The sequence below is a fragment of the Dreissena polymorpha genome, chromosome 4 (assembly GCF_020536995.1).
Source record: "Dreissena polymorpha isolate Duluth1 chromosome 4, UMN_Dpol_1.0, whole genome shotgun sequence".
Lineage (NCBI taxonomy): Eukaryota > Metazoa > Mollusca > Bivalvia > Myida > Dreissenidae > Dreissena > Dreissena polymorpha.
This window is the reverse complement of record NC_068358.1, coordinates 27,475,881-27,490,476: the sequence shown is the minus strand read 5'-3', so window position 1 is coordinate 27,490,476 and position 14,596 is coordinate 27,475,881. Positions and strand designations below refer to the sequence as shown.

The 14,596-nt window shown below is 32.8% G+C and overlaps 2 protein-coding genes across 2 annotated transcripts in view; one reads left to right on the top strand and one right to left on the bottom strand.

Moving 5' to 3' along the window:
• The window catches only part of LOC127876356 (ceroid-lipofuscinosis neuronal protein 5-like), a 5,953-nt gene extending 5,171 nt beyond the window's left edge, over positions 1 to 782 (top strand). The window contains exon 5 of the mRNA XM_052421468.1: positions 56 to 782. Within this exon, the coding sequence (XP_052277428.1) occupies positions 56 to 477 (422 nt within the window). The 3' untranslated portion in view covers positions 478 to 782. The remainder of the gene's footprint in view (positions 1 to 55) is intronic.
• LOC127878308 (uncharacterized) lies at positions 779 to 14,596 on the bottom strand. Its single transcript, XM_052424829.1, has 5 exons — positions 14,411 to 14,596; positions 6,678 to 6,833; positions 5,430 to 5,511; positions 3,536 to 3,720; positions 779 to 1,589 (listed from the first exon to the last, which is right to left on the bottom strand). The coding sequence occupies exons 1-5, from the start codon at positions 14,594 to 14,596 to the stop codon at positions 1,500 to 1,502; spliced, it is 699 nt and encodes a 232-aa protein (XP_052280789.1). The 3' UTR covers positions 779 to 1,499.

The window sequence follows — 14,596 nt, the reverse complement described above, 5'->3', positions numbered from 1 at the left end:
TATTCATTTCCAATCGGAGTAAGAACAGTGTAGTATCTTTAATTTATTGCTTTAGATGGAAAAATGTGGTTTGACTCCTTCGACTGCGCAAGTTTTGTTCTACGAGCCTTTCAAAAACTGGCTGATGTTGGTGCAAAGTTCAATCAAAGTGTTCACCTCAACTACACACGGATCAATCTCTACTCAGACCAACCAGTCTACCTCGGTAACGAGACAGTCGTGAAAGCCGACCAGTCTCTGTACAAGAACATCACAGACTTCTACAAGAAGTTCCAATCGCACCAATCCTATCAGGACCTATTGACTCACCTCGTAGAGGCATATATTGAGGTCTTTGATCAACAGCAGTTTTATTTCTTCTACAACTTTGAGTACTGGTTTCTGCCAATGAAATCGCCTTTCATCAAACTGACCTACCTAGAGGTGCCTTTACCGAAACCGAATTCAACACTGTATTATAGAAATAAACATTTCTGATGTTTTGATCAGAGTCTTTCAAAGTATCTGTGATATTAACGGTACAAGCTGTGGAAACTGCAATAAATTTTGATGTATTGATTACAAATTATGTTCATTTGTTATGCTCAGTTATAAACTTATTTCAAACAGATATTTGAGAAGAAACAAACAATAATTGTACTGCTCATTAATCACATATAAGAAATTTCTTCTTGTTAATGATCCCTGTTAAATTTGTTCTAGCAATAACTGCTTTACAGAAGTTTCTTGAACAGCAGCTTGTACTTATTTGGTTAAAATAAAAGTGATGACAAAAAAGAATGCATCAGATCTTGTTTTTTACATAAAAATGCGCACACAAGTTATATACACAAATGGACATTTAGACTTAAACAGGGAAAACAATGCTTGAACACTCATATAAAGTTTTCTAACAATACAACCATACATAGACCTTATTAAATAAATAAAAAATGATAACATGTATCTAGATTCAAATCATGTAAGGAATATATTTTTGCCATTTTTTTCTAGATATCTTAAGCATTACAAATGCAATTTCAGATCATAAAAAGCGTGGAAACAACAAATGGAAATATATTTCATGTATTAAATGGAACAGTTAAAAATTTAAAGTGTAAATGAAACTGCAACTTGAAAATGGAATGTCAATAAATTGGTCAACTTCAAATAATTACATAGATTTTTACTTAGCACACTGGTAACTGTCACTTTGTGTGTATTTTTCTACTGCACTGTCACTGACTAAAACACAAACAGGGCCCAGCGGTAATGGATGCAAATATAATGGTTATATATATGCAGCTTAGCTTATGCTAATTTTACCCTATACTATTTTTAATGAAAACATGGAACAACAACATGCGAATGTTGTTATTTACATGTACATGTAATATTTATTTAAAGAAGTTTAATATTCTTTAGCTCTTACGATAAAAACTATTGCCTATGAGCGAAGTTGGCTGGTTTCAGTTAGGGAGATGTCTATCAAACAGGGAATGGGGGAGGGCAGTGTATGATCAATAGAGACTGGTTTTCTTCATGATTCGCAGGAACTCTTCCTGGTTGATTTCTCCGTCGTGGTCTCTGTCAGCTTCATCAATCATTTCCTGTAAACACAACACCGTTAACTTCACATCACAAGAATAATAGCTTGACACAATGTACAAATGGTTGTAACTCCATCAATAGGATCATGAGATACTTGTAACTACTAGCATAAATATCTTTTTTTGTATTCCTTTTATTTTACACTTTGTGTATTTTTTACACGTTTTATCTGATCAAGTTAAATAATGCTACAACAGTAATTTTGGTATTGTATTTTTTGTCTACTTCTCAATTTTAGTTATGGACATGAGAATATTCACTTTTGTAATATTTAGTACACTCTTAAATCACAGTCAATGACTGGATCAGGTTAAGACAACATCCATTTCAATAGCAAAACAACAGATGTGTTTTTCAGAAACACAAGGCCCCAGATTGCGCCGCTTTGAAATAAAATTTCAATATATCATTTGGCAGGTTTAGAAATTCCCTTTTAAAGCTTATTACTTCTCTTGGATTGTATTTTTTTACTTTTGACCTTGAAAGATGACCTTGACCTTGACATTTCACCACTAAAATGTGAAGCTTCATGAGATACACATGCATGCCAAATATCAAGTTGCTTTCCTTATCCCTTATACGTCTCCTAAATAAACAACAAGCACAACGATATAAATTGAAAATACAGCTTGTATTTTGGTATCTATGCGTACGACCAGATGACACATTTATAACGTATGACAATAAACAAATGTGAACAATTCACATTTTGATATAAATTTCATAACTCATACATGAAATAACGCTTATATAGTTTACACACAAAAATCAACAAACAGACTATATTCCATTCCTGCAGATCATTTTCATGAGAAAACTTGTCAATATTTTATATCCAATAAAATATAAGAAAATTAACATGTTCTCTGGTTTGTATTGCAAAGCCGAATGGCTATTCCATGAATATATTTACCCGCCAAAACAATACACTGAGCGACCCCTACAGGAGACTTTCTTATGCAAAGGAAAATAATTTTCCTCTAATTCCCTGCGCTCAAACTAGGAAAATTATATATCTTCAATATTCAAAAAGTTATGAGCAAACTTGAACCAAGGTTAAAGTTTTGGGACACACAATGAATGAATGACAGACAGGCCAAAAACAATATGCCCTCAATCTTTCGTTCAGGACAAATACCCCCACATAATATTGACACAGAATATTTTGCATGTTGTCTTCACAAAAAAACAGCGGACATCATGCTCAATGTTTTAAAAACGCACTTAGTGACCCCCTGACCTAGTTTATGACCCGGCATGGCCCCATGTTCGAACTTGACCTACACATGTCATCATCTAGATACAACTTCTGACCAAGTGTGGTATAGATCGGATGACAACTACTTTAATTAGAGAGCGGACACAATGCTCAATGTTTAAAACGCACTAAGTGACCCCCTGACCTATTTCTTGACCTGCCATGACCCATGCTCGAACTTGGCCTAGATATCATCAAGATACAACATATGACCAAGTTTGTTGAAGATCGTATGAAAACAACTTAAATCAGAGAGCGGACACTTAATATGGACCGACCGACAGACAAGCTCACTCCTATATACCCCCCTAAACTTCGTTTGTGGGGGTATAATAATCCATAACTTAAAACATACTAGAGCTAGTAATATTCTTTGCAGTTTAACCATTTCCTGTCAAGAAGATTAGGGTGTTAAAAAAAACACCAGATTTTAAAGCTCTTTGCTGTTTTCCAGCCTTTCAACAAAATTCTATAAAAAAATAAAGTATTTTTTTCGACAACATACCGGTATACATCCATGTTTTTACAAAAACATTTTAATTGCAGCTAAAGAGTCATTTTTCATTCTAAATGATGCAACAACTATTTTTGCGCCCGAAATGAGAACAATATTTTCCAAGATAATTTATTATCATTTTATCAAAATTTTGTTCTCCAGTGTCACGTTTTCATCCGTGATTCACAAACCTGCAGCTCTTCATCAGTCAAGTTTTCACCGAGCTCCTTTGCGACTCGTCTGAGATTTTTGGCAGAGATTTTTCCTGTCTCATCATCGTCAAATAATCTAAATGCCTTCAAGATTTCTTCCCTGGCATCTTTCTCACTCATCTTGGTCGTCATGATTGATAGAAAATCATTGAAGTCAATGGTACCTGAAATATCCATTAAATTTATAATTGAGCCACAGTCTGAGAAAACTGTGATAAATGCATGTGCTTAAATTAGAAGCTAATCAGGGACAACAATTTCTGCTTATATGAAAAACAAGCAAATTCGTTGAATTGATATCCCCCGCCAATATGCTTCTTGACACAAAAGTGTTATATTTGATACTCAGGTAAAAAGCATTTTTTTAAGATGCAAAGGGTCATAACTCCATTATTAACAGATGGTGTACTCATCCTCTTATCCATATATATACTTAAACCAAGTTTCAATGAAATCCGTCAAAGCACTTCCAAGATATGGCTCTGGACACAAAAGTGCCAGACAGACGGACAACGCCAAAACAATATCCCTCCGCCTATGGCAGAGGATAATAATATCTTATGGAAGTGTATTCTAAACAAAAATCCAGTCTAGGCAGAAAGTGTCGTCCCTGTTAAGCCTGTGCGGACTGAACAAGCCAACATTGGATGATACGTTTACAACAGCACGGCTCATTTAGATGCTTCATAAGTACATAAGAGGTTCATATAAAATGAACATAAGTCATATTTAAACCAACCATACGAAATAACACCGTAATTACAATTTTGGGTATCGTAAAATAAATTATTCTTGACATGTTTGAGAGAATACACAACTGTCTACATGCTGCGTGCATTTAGAAGACTGAAGGACTGTTGATTGTTCTGTGCTTCTTTATTTCCAGAACTATATGATTGATTAGCTGTTTGTGACCCAAAATCTGAAGCGAATATTAACTGTATTTCCTTAAAATACAGACACTTCTTAAAAGCCATGCAAAGTCCCATTTTCCAGACATATTTATCGAACAGCAATAATATAATATTGATTATCGTCTACAAGAATGAAAAAGTTAATTATTTGAGCATAATACATATGACAAACAGCACACATCTCTAGACTATTACAATCACATGTAAGCTCTTGAAAATTATAATTTAAGTAGAAATTTTATAATTTCATCTTCATTTTTTTCCATCAAACAAGTGAAGCTGTCAATTTTAAAAAATTCTAAAAAATTTTCAAAGAACTTTCTTTATTCTCACCAATTGAAATAATAAGGCTGAAAACAGCATGAGACACAACTTTTTTACCATTACACAATTGGATTAATAAGTTTTCTTCTTTTTCAATACACAGAGAATCCTCAAATCTATTAAGACAATGTCAAGGATTGGCTTAGATTATTGTGCGATATTTGGTCCCTTTTCAATACAAAAATCCTTGATTAAATTTGTAATCAATTGGCTAAGATTGTAGCGTCATATTTAAATTAATTACATTAATCAGTAAGCAGAATTTAATCAAAAAGTTGTATTTGTACTCAGACTCTGTATGAGATATTTGTTCCTGATTGTAGTCCGAATTTCAAAGATTCGTCCAACACATTTGTGTGTGCAAAATAGATTGACACTAAACCAATTTGTGTGCAACATTTGTGAAAACTATGTGATATATTCGCTAATTATGCAGCCTCACCAGTACAATAGTTAGTATGCAAATAGAGGTATTTCAGGTACATTCATAATGATTTTAATACACTTCTGAATTTTCCTTGCTCACAAAGTCATTACAAGATTAAGCAACTGTTAAATAAATACTTTTTAAAGATAATCTTATTTAAGAAAATTATTTTACTTCTTAAACAATAAAACATACAAAATATTCAAACCTGTGCCTTCTTTATCTATCTCTGAAATCATTTTCTTGATTTCTTCTCGCTTCGGTTCAAATCCTAATGCCCTCATAGCAACCTGTAAAACGACCAAATTCCTTATATTGATAACACCCGCCTAAATATCTGAGTTAAAGCCCTGAAGAGTTACATCATGAAAACTACAAAGGGAAATAACTATTATTAAAGAAAGTGTAGGGTAATGTTTCTTGTGCATGGCACTTCTCATTGGTATCTATACACCCATGAAGTTTCATGTTGAAATCTTGTATCATATAAAGCCCTGAAAAATTACATATTACGAAAACAACAAAGGGAAATAACTCTAATTGAAGAAAGTGTAGAGTTATGGTTCTTGTGCATCGCACTTCTCATTTTGTGCATGGAACTTCTCTTAATTTATTTCTAAATTGTATATAGTAAGTGACAGACGGAAGGACTGACACACTGACAGACAGACGTACAACACCATTACCATATCTCTCCTCCTTCAGCAGGGATAACATACTTTAAATATACTATGTTATCATTAACATGGTACTTGTGAACTTTCTTCGCAGAAATTACACGCTTGAATGTGTCTTATATTATACTTATATACCTATACCTATATTTGACTTTGCTGGTTCATTTAATGCATGTGTGAAATTAATCCGATTTCCGTACAAACACTGACATAAACCACATAAAGGTACTTTAATATGTATGTTCACGTATAAAGGTCAACATCAGGTCAATGTTGGTGAGCTATAATACCTGAACACTAGGTAGTATGCACTGTGACTGATGTGCCTAGGGAACTCCAAAGGGCTCATATTCACCAAAAGATTATAAAGAAAAATTAATAGCAAAGTTAAAAGTGCTCTGTGTTCAGCTACCTTACCAAATGACCCTGAAGTTAACATATATATTTAGTTTCAGTTAAATACTTGTCGTAAAAAATAGTGATATGTTTACCTTAACCAGAGCATTATGCGAATGCAGACGACAAAAGTATAGCTTAAACTATTCAGTGACAAGACAGTCCAGATAAAAATTTGAACATTTATGAGAAAAAAAATTGATAAGTATGTGCATGGCTGCCCAGATATTGCAAATTATGTTTTATTGCTTGCCCATACAGTAATATTGACTATTGTTAATATTGTTTAATTCATCTTAACAGTAGAACAATAAATCCTTACAGATCATCATTATGACTAAGAAAAGTGTAGATTCTAAGCAAGTTCTGACAATGGAATCAACCTTCAACTCCTTTGCATCAATTGTTCCTGAGCCATCAGCATCAAAGAGGTCGAATGCTTCACGTATTTCTTGTTTTTGTTCTTCTGTTAGTTCAGGTTTAGGGCCAGTCTTCTTGCGACCACCACCTGCCAGCGTCGTCTTTTTGTAGTTTGCTGCCTAAAATTTTGTTTAACAAGACATCAGTTCAGATCAACAACTACTGACAATATATAAGTATAAAGTTTTGGAAAATAATTCATGCACCTATTCGTGATTACCTGGGTGTATTGATTGTGCAATGAGATAGATGTACATGTAAACAGGTCAAAAGCACTAATTTATGTGTTATTTTATTTGTTTTTGGGCCTTTGAGTTGTATTTTTGATTGAACTTTTATATATTTTGAAATAATTTCTAAGTAAGCATTCTTACTATTTGTTCACTTTTTATTTTACAACCTTCAGCATTTAAATTGTGAAAAATAGCATGATCAACCAGGAACTTTGGACACAAAATATTATAAATATTATACATGAATTACAGTGCTCTAGCTAGGATTTGAAAAGGGCAGGGGGCTATTTTGTTGAAAGGGCACTTTCAACGCACAGTAGTTTGTCAAAAGAGCACCTTCGAGCGCGCGGGCGTATCTGAAATGCTCACTGTCGAATATTAATTTTTATGTTATTTATAATTGTTGTAATATATTTATTATTAAACCATGCAAATAAAATGTCTACAATGAGGAAGAAATTAATTACAACGTAATAAGAAATTTATAAATTATCAAATGTAAAAAAAAGGGCAGAAGGGCAGGGCGAGGCTTCGGAAGGGAATGGCGGACGCCCGTCCATTTAGGCCTAGCTGTTGCACTCAATTATTCCAATAAAATACATTGTTTAACTTCAATTTTATATCATAAAGGGTCTTTCTTATAATCCAATTAATGATAATGCTTTTATTCGCCATGTTTGGGATATTTTGGAAAAAATCTTTTGCTATCGGGAAACATCCAAATTTCTGTAGTAATTTTTAGTAAAAAAAAATACAGCTTATTTATTTGCAATCAACTATATTTAAAATTTTAATTAAACAGGTTTACATGGTTTTTGCCTTTACAAGAAAGAACTTTGAGCTGTACACATTTACTGATGGGCGCTACAATTTGGATTATTGCAAATAATTAAACCATAGCTTTAGACCTTTTGCAGGCATATATACGGGTCAGTTAAACAGACCCATTTCCAAATCAAATTAATAAAACAAAAAAACTCAATTTGAAAACAAATTTTCACACAAAAAATGTGAGTGTCTTACGATTTGTCTATGTCAATTTTATTTCAATTAAATCAATCATAGTATATAACTTTATTTTCTTATTATTTTTTTCTTCTATTTTGAATAATATTAAAGAGTTATATAAAATTAGTTTTTTTCCCAAATCAGTAGACTTTTTTGGGAAAACAAAATCCCCATTCCAAAATAGCATTTTTTCCTAAAATGGCCAAAATTAGGCCTGAGCTAACTTGTTACCACTCAAATATTATATGGCTCTGTGATGTAGCTTGCACTGTCAATGCCTACTTGCAAGACCTTAGGCATGAATGCCTATTTGAAAGCATGACATACAACATTAATTTGAAGTACTTGTAGTTCAACCTTCTATGGTGTTTGAGCCTTAAATGGCATTCATTGAATGCTATTAAATAGTGTATTTTGTAGAAGAAACACTACAGGCTCCATTTTTCATCCTGTTTGAAACTATTTTTGAATGATTAAAGACAAATTAAAAACATGACTGACAAATAATAAGCAAGTCATAGGCCTACCCAGCAATTTCAAAGCATGTGCACGTTACAAATGTTTAGGATATTAAGGGACTGCAAAAGTGGAAACTTGTCATAAACATTTGAAGTGCAACAACATGTGACAACAGTCAACATACAATTTTTAGTTTCATCTCCTAAACAAGAGAATGAAACTTCAGTTTATCAATAAAAATTAACAGCTTGGGCATTTAATTCAGATTTTAAAATAACACTAGCAACAACATCACATTTAGTATTTGATAAACTGGAGCTATGTTCACAGAATTTTAACGATTAAACAAAAACTCTACAAACCATTTTAAAATATTATTTATGCGATTTGTTGATCTTCGAAACCGTGTTGATAGCAGGCTAGATCTTGTCTGTAATAAGCAATTTGATTGGTTAATAATATAAAAGTACACACCGCATAATAGAGAGTGGATTGCACTATATTGTTTATTTATAAACCTCCGTTTTTATTTACAATCTTTATATAAAATAACATTTAAGGGGATGCATTTTATAATATGTTTTTATTTTGAATTATAAAGAACGTATTTAATTGGATATAATGTTATATGTGTTGTTAGTGTATCAATTTCCATACATCATAATACATGTATATCTAAAACTGAATCTGACTGGATATGTTACAGGACATTGTGGTTCTACTAATACATTATGTTTATTGAAAATAATCTTTGTTTGGTGTGGGAAATCAGATAATCTGGAATAAACACAACTGTCATATGATGATTTTAATGACATCTAGCGAAGCCTTCAGACGCAGAGCAAGAATCGACATAGGACAGACAAGCAAAAATGCGCCAACTACTACGCTAGCCGGACAATTAAATAACATAAATACAGGCCTAAATTTAATTATAATAATTTGTTAAATGGAAGCAGTTCTGGGCGTTTCATGCTTCCAAGCTAGCGACCATTTTACATGAGAGTAAGCGATCAAACCCGAAAAATTATATAGGAGCGTGCCGTGGAAATACCGAGAATAATGCATGTGCGTGAAGTTTTGTCCATCTTCAAAGTTTCAAATTGGTACTTTCCGCATGCAACTTTTGTTTAAGGTAAGGCCACACTTAGTTGAACCAGAACATATCATATAAGCGGAATGCCTGTTCGCATATATACGGGATAAACGTAACGCAAGTGCAATAAAGCCTGATGTCCTCCACGATTTTTTTCTCATCCGATGTTTAAACTACAGTTGATGGTCGTATCTTATCAGAGCTAGATAATCTGTCTTCTTATTCTTTTTCATCATCATCGTCTTCTTCGGATACATCACCCCTTCTAAATAGAAAATTTTGTGCCATCGAGATCAATACGTAGATTGTTTACACTAACATGCCTAAAATGCCTAAAAAGATGACATGCAGATCGACCAGACATTTTTGGTTAGTTTTCTTTTACTATACACGAGTAATTTCTTATCTAAAATGTCACTCATATAAATCTTCTGGATCTCTTTGCAATATGTATGCCTAAAGATGCAAATATAATTTAAGCAAATATAAAAGTATGTAGTAAAATGATCGAAAACTCAAAATGTAATATAAAAAGTACGTGCTACATGATCGATCCATTAGGATAAGCCGTGTTAATGCATGGAATGTACATTTTACGCCTTGAGGTAAGTTCACAGAAGAGTTCACATCACGTTCATGTAATGCAATTACTGAACACATAGATAGTGTAATTTATTCTCTATGCTTACCATTATGGTAAAAAGTGTAAATACAACAACACTTATTTTAATCATATTTATTCGGTTGATAACATTTGTCCTGTAAAGCTGAATAAAGATACAATGTATTACTGTTCATCACCACTCCCGCTAAACTACGTTACAATGAGAGGTGCGTCTGCACGACAACGCGATACGGCGTCATAACTACAACGGTTACGGCGTCTTTCCACAGTTTGTTGACGATACGGGACATTTTTAAAACAAATGATATTAACGGTAATTTTGAATAGTTTTTGTATGTGTAAGCCAATTTAAATACGGATATTGTGTTCCTCTTTCACAGCTTGCCATGTAATTTTTTCCTATGTTATCGATAAAATGGAAGTTTTACAGACCTGTATAGACAACTCATAAAATCATTGGAATATAATTCAAAGTCTGACATTAAACAGATGAAAATGCAAACAGACGTAAGCAAGAACGAATATTGAATCATTCTTATCAAGATCTGTCTCAAAATTAACTGCATGTAAGTGTAACTAGATCAATTGTGATGAATTAAAATGTTACGGCGTCTTACAGAGAGTGTTACAGTGCATTTACTACAACATGTTTAAGACAGACAGACAGACAGTTTATTCAGACTTATACACAAGTACATCGTCTTCATACTTAAGTTTACATATTATTTTCTGTCACGTAACTAGGTATAACAAATAAACATTACATAACATAAATATACATTTAGGAATACAAATACAAATCAACTATCAAAGCGGTAATGAAACTTATGGGACAGTATTATTCAGAATCGTATTTCTTATAACAAGCGCTTCTTTTATATATTTACATACATTGTAAATTACTGATTTGTCGCATGAAAGTAATAACTTGTGAAATTTATATACAGATGGGTTTTCATAATAAATACGGCTTATAAATTTTTTCCTTAAATCAGAATAACAGCGGCATATACAAATAAAATGGTACTCATCTTCTAAATCCAAGTCATTGCAACATAAACAATAACGTTCATTACGTGGTATGTTATTTTGGGCGTATCTGCCAGTTTGAATTCTCAAAGGATGTGCAGAGACTCTTAGTCTTACAAAAAATAATCGCAGACGTCTAGGAAGTAAGTCTAAATATGTTTCATATTCCAAACAGCTTTTAAAAACTTTATACATATCTAGTACAGTACTATTATTCATTTTACCGTACCACTCTTGTTTAAAATTGTCAACAAGTCTACATTTAAACTCGCTAATAAAACTATTAACTTGAACAACGTTTGGATTTTCAAATACATAACCAAATCCAAAATTATTTAACATGCTCTTGACATTTGAGACCCAGTTCGTATAACCTTTATTACAATCGTTCAAGGCTTGTTTGTACACATTTTGCATTATGATATTTTCATTTCTCAAAATTTTAAACCAATATTTAATAATTTTAACAAATCTGTTTATATACAATGGATATCTACCTAATTCTCCATAAACAGCAACATTACATGTATTTATTTTCACCTGCAGCAAGCGTTTGCAAAATTTTAAATGTATACGTTCTATATCGTCTGACTTCGTGAAACCCCACACTTCTGAGGCATAATTTAATATAGAACCCACAAAAGAGTCAAATAACTGGCAAAATATTTTCGGTTTTATGTCAAATTCATTGCATTTAAACAATAATGTATTCAATGCTTTAAGGGCTTTACCAACCAAATGTTCTTGGTTTAATTTAAAACTTCCAGTATAATTCAACACCGTGCCTAAATAGTTAAAGTTATCAACAACTTCGATATAATTACCATTGTATCACCATTTTTCATTTTCTTTTAATCCCCCTCTTTTCCGAAAAACCATTATTTTAGTTTTTGCAGTGTTAACATTTAGCCCCCAAGCATTGCAGTATACATACAATTTATCTAAATGTGATTGGACCTCAGCAGGTGACTTGCCTAAAATAGCCATGTCATCGGCAAAAAGTAATAAAATCAACACAATATCATCTATACTCAAACCAGAGTTAATGCTATCTTGTAAGTAAAGTTCAAGATCTTCGACAAATAAAGAAAACAAGATCGGCGACATTACCTCCCCTTGCCTCAGTCCAACCGCATAGCTAAAATAATCTGAATAAGATGAACATGATTTAACACGTGACTTAACATTCGCATACATATCCTTCACTATTCTAAGCAATTTACCTTGTATACCAGACTTAAACATTTTCAACCATAATGCATTGCGGTAAATACTATCAAAACATTTTAACATATCGACGTAAATAACATACAAACGTTTATTTTCATTCAAATAATTTTGAACAATTGACATCAGAATAAAAATAGCATCAACAGTTGAATAACCTTTTCTAAATCCGAACTGCGCATCCGAAATAATAGTGTTTTCATTGCAAAAAGTTTCAATGCGTTTATTTAAAATCGTGGTAAATAATTTTGAGAAACAGCTAACTAAGGTAATCCCTCTATAGTTATTTACATCATTAACTGAACCTTTTTTATGCAAAGGGATTATAACCCCTTCTGTCCATTTATCTGGGAAAAAGCCCGATACAAAAATACCGTTAAACACATCGCATAAATGGGCAGATAAAATATCACTACATTCAAGAAAATATTCATTCAACATACAATCACTACCCGATGATTTATTACGTTTTAAATGTTTAATCGCATTACGAACTTCCTCAACAGATATAGGCAAGTCAAGTTCAGGAAATGAAGAATTTTCTAAGTTAAAATCATTATTTAAGCAGAAATCCTCTGCTTCAATATTACAAACATCTGATATATTACTACTTAGGTTTTCAAAAACTTTGTAAATTCTTCTAAAGATATTTTATTTTTAATAACTCTATTTTTAGATTTGAAAAAACGCCAAAAGTCCCTTGGTTTGTGTTTTCTTAAATTTTCAATCTCAATCATTTTTTGCCTATAACAACATGCTTTCTTCTTTCGAATTAAGTCCTTATAAATCCTCTTATCCTGTTACAGGTACATAAAAGTTCTCTATTTATATCAGTTTTACTTGAGTTAAAAATACGTAGAGCGTCGTGGTACACATTTCGTGCAGTATCGCACTCGTTATCAAACCAGTCTGCATTCTTAATACAGCTATTTACATTAAAACTAGGGTTAGTGTTATAAACGTATGTTTTACTAAATAACGGGTCCGCAACACTGCGAATGGTTTCAGTAAATCTATTCAAAACATCATTGATTGCCGTTCTACTTGAATAATCTACATGCTGTACAATAGAATTGAATACAGGTAACATAGAAATAATACCTGAGCGAAATTGACCTCGTAACACATCGTCCCATTTATACTTGACATCAGTGTGAGACTTGTACTCAGCTGAGACATTGTTACATAATAATGAAAAATGTAACGGGCGTGATCACTAAATTCGTTAAAATCATGGACGGTAAAATCAGATATACTAGAAAAACTGTATTCGTTTGCCAACAAATAATCAATTACAGATGTACCGTTATTGGAATAAAAAGTTTGTTTACAACTATTACCAACTCTACCATTAGCAATACGTAAACACGTAGATTTACATAAATCAAGCAATTTTAATCCATGGCTATTTATTGAGATATCAACTGAGGCCCTTACAGGAGTGTTATCTGGACAGTAATCGTCATCATCATAAACAGTATTAATTTTATCATGTACAATGTAATCGAATTTATTGCCAACCCTACTATTGAGGTCACCGGCAACAAACACTTTACCAAATTCAGAAAAATAAGTTATATCGTTTTCTAAAATTTCAAATAAATCAACATTAAAGGTGTTATAAACAGGAGACTCATGCCCCCATATATAGGTTGCACATATATAAAAATCTTCTGAGATATTAAAAAATACGTGGTCAAGTTTTAACCATATAATTGTATCATAGTGGTTTTTTACAATTTCAATACCATTAACTAATTCTTCTTTAATATATAATACAATGCCACCACTATTTCGACGGGCTTTTTTGTGTTGAAATTTTCTGAAAAAGTTGAAAGACATGTAACCATTTAAATTGACATCACTAGAACTATTAGCCCAAGATTCGTACAAAATACATATATCGTGAGAACTTAAAATATTTACAAAAAAGGGAGAGGACTTCTTTATCTCAGTGAGCCCGTTGATGTTCCACGACAGGACGGATATTTCACCACCGCCGTGCTCCTACGCGCGCACCGGGTTGCCGTCGATATAAAGCGTATCGTATGCCAGGTACGCCCGCTTCCCTAGCCTCCTCGCCTCCTTCATCTTAGGAACCAATTGCCGTCTCCTCATCACGACTTCCGGGGGAAATTGCTCGAAAACCCGGTACTCCGTGCCATCAAGCTCTTTCCACCTTTTTCTGACCATTTCCCTGACCAT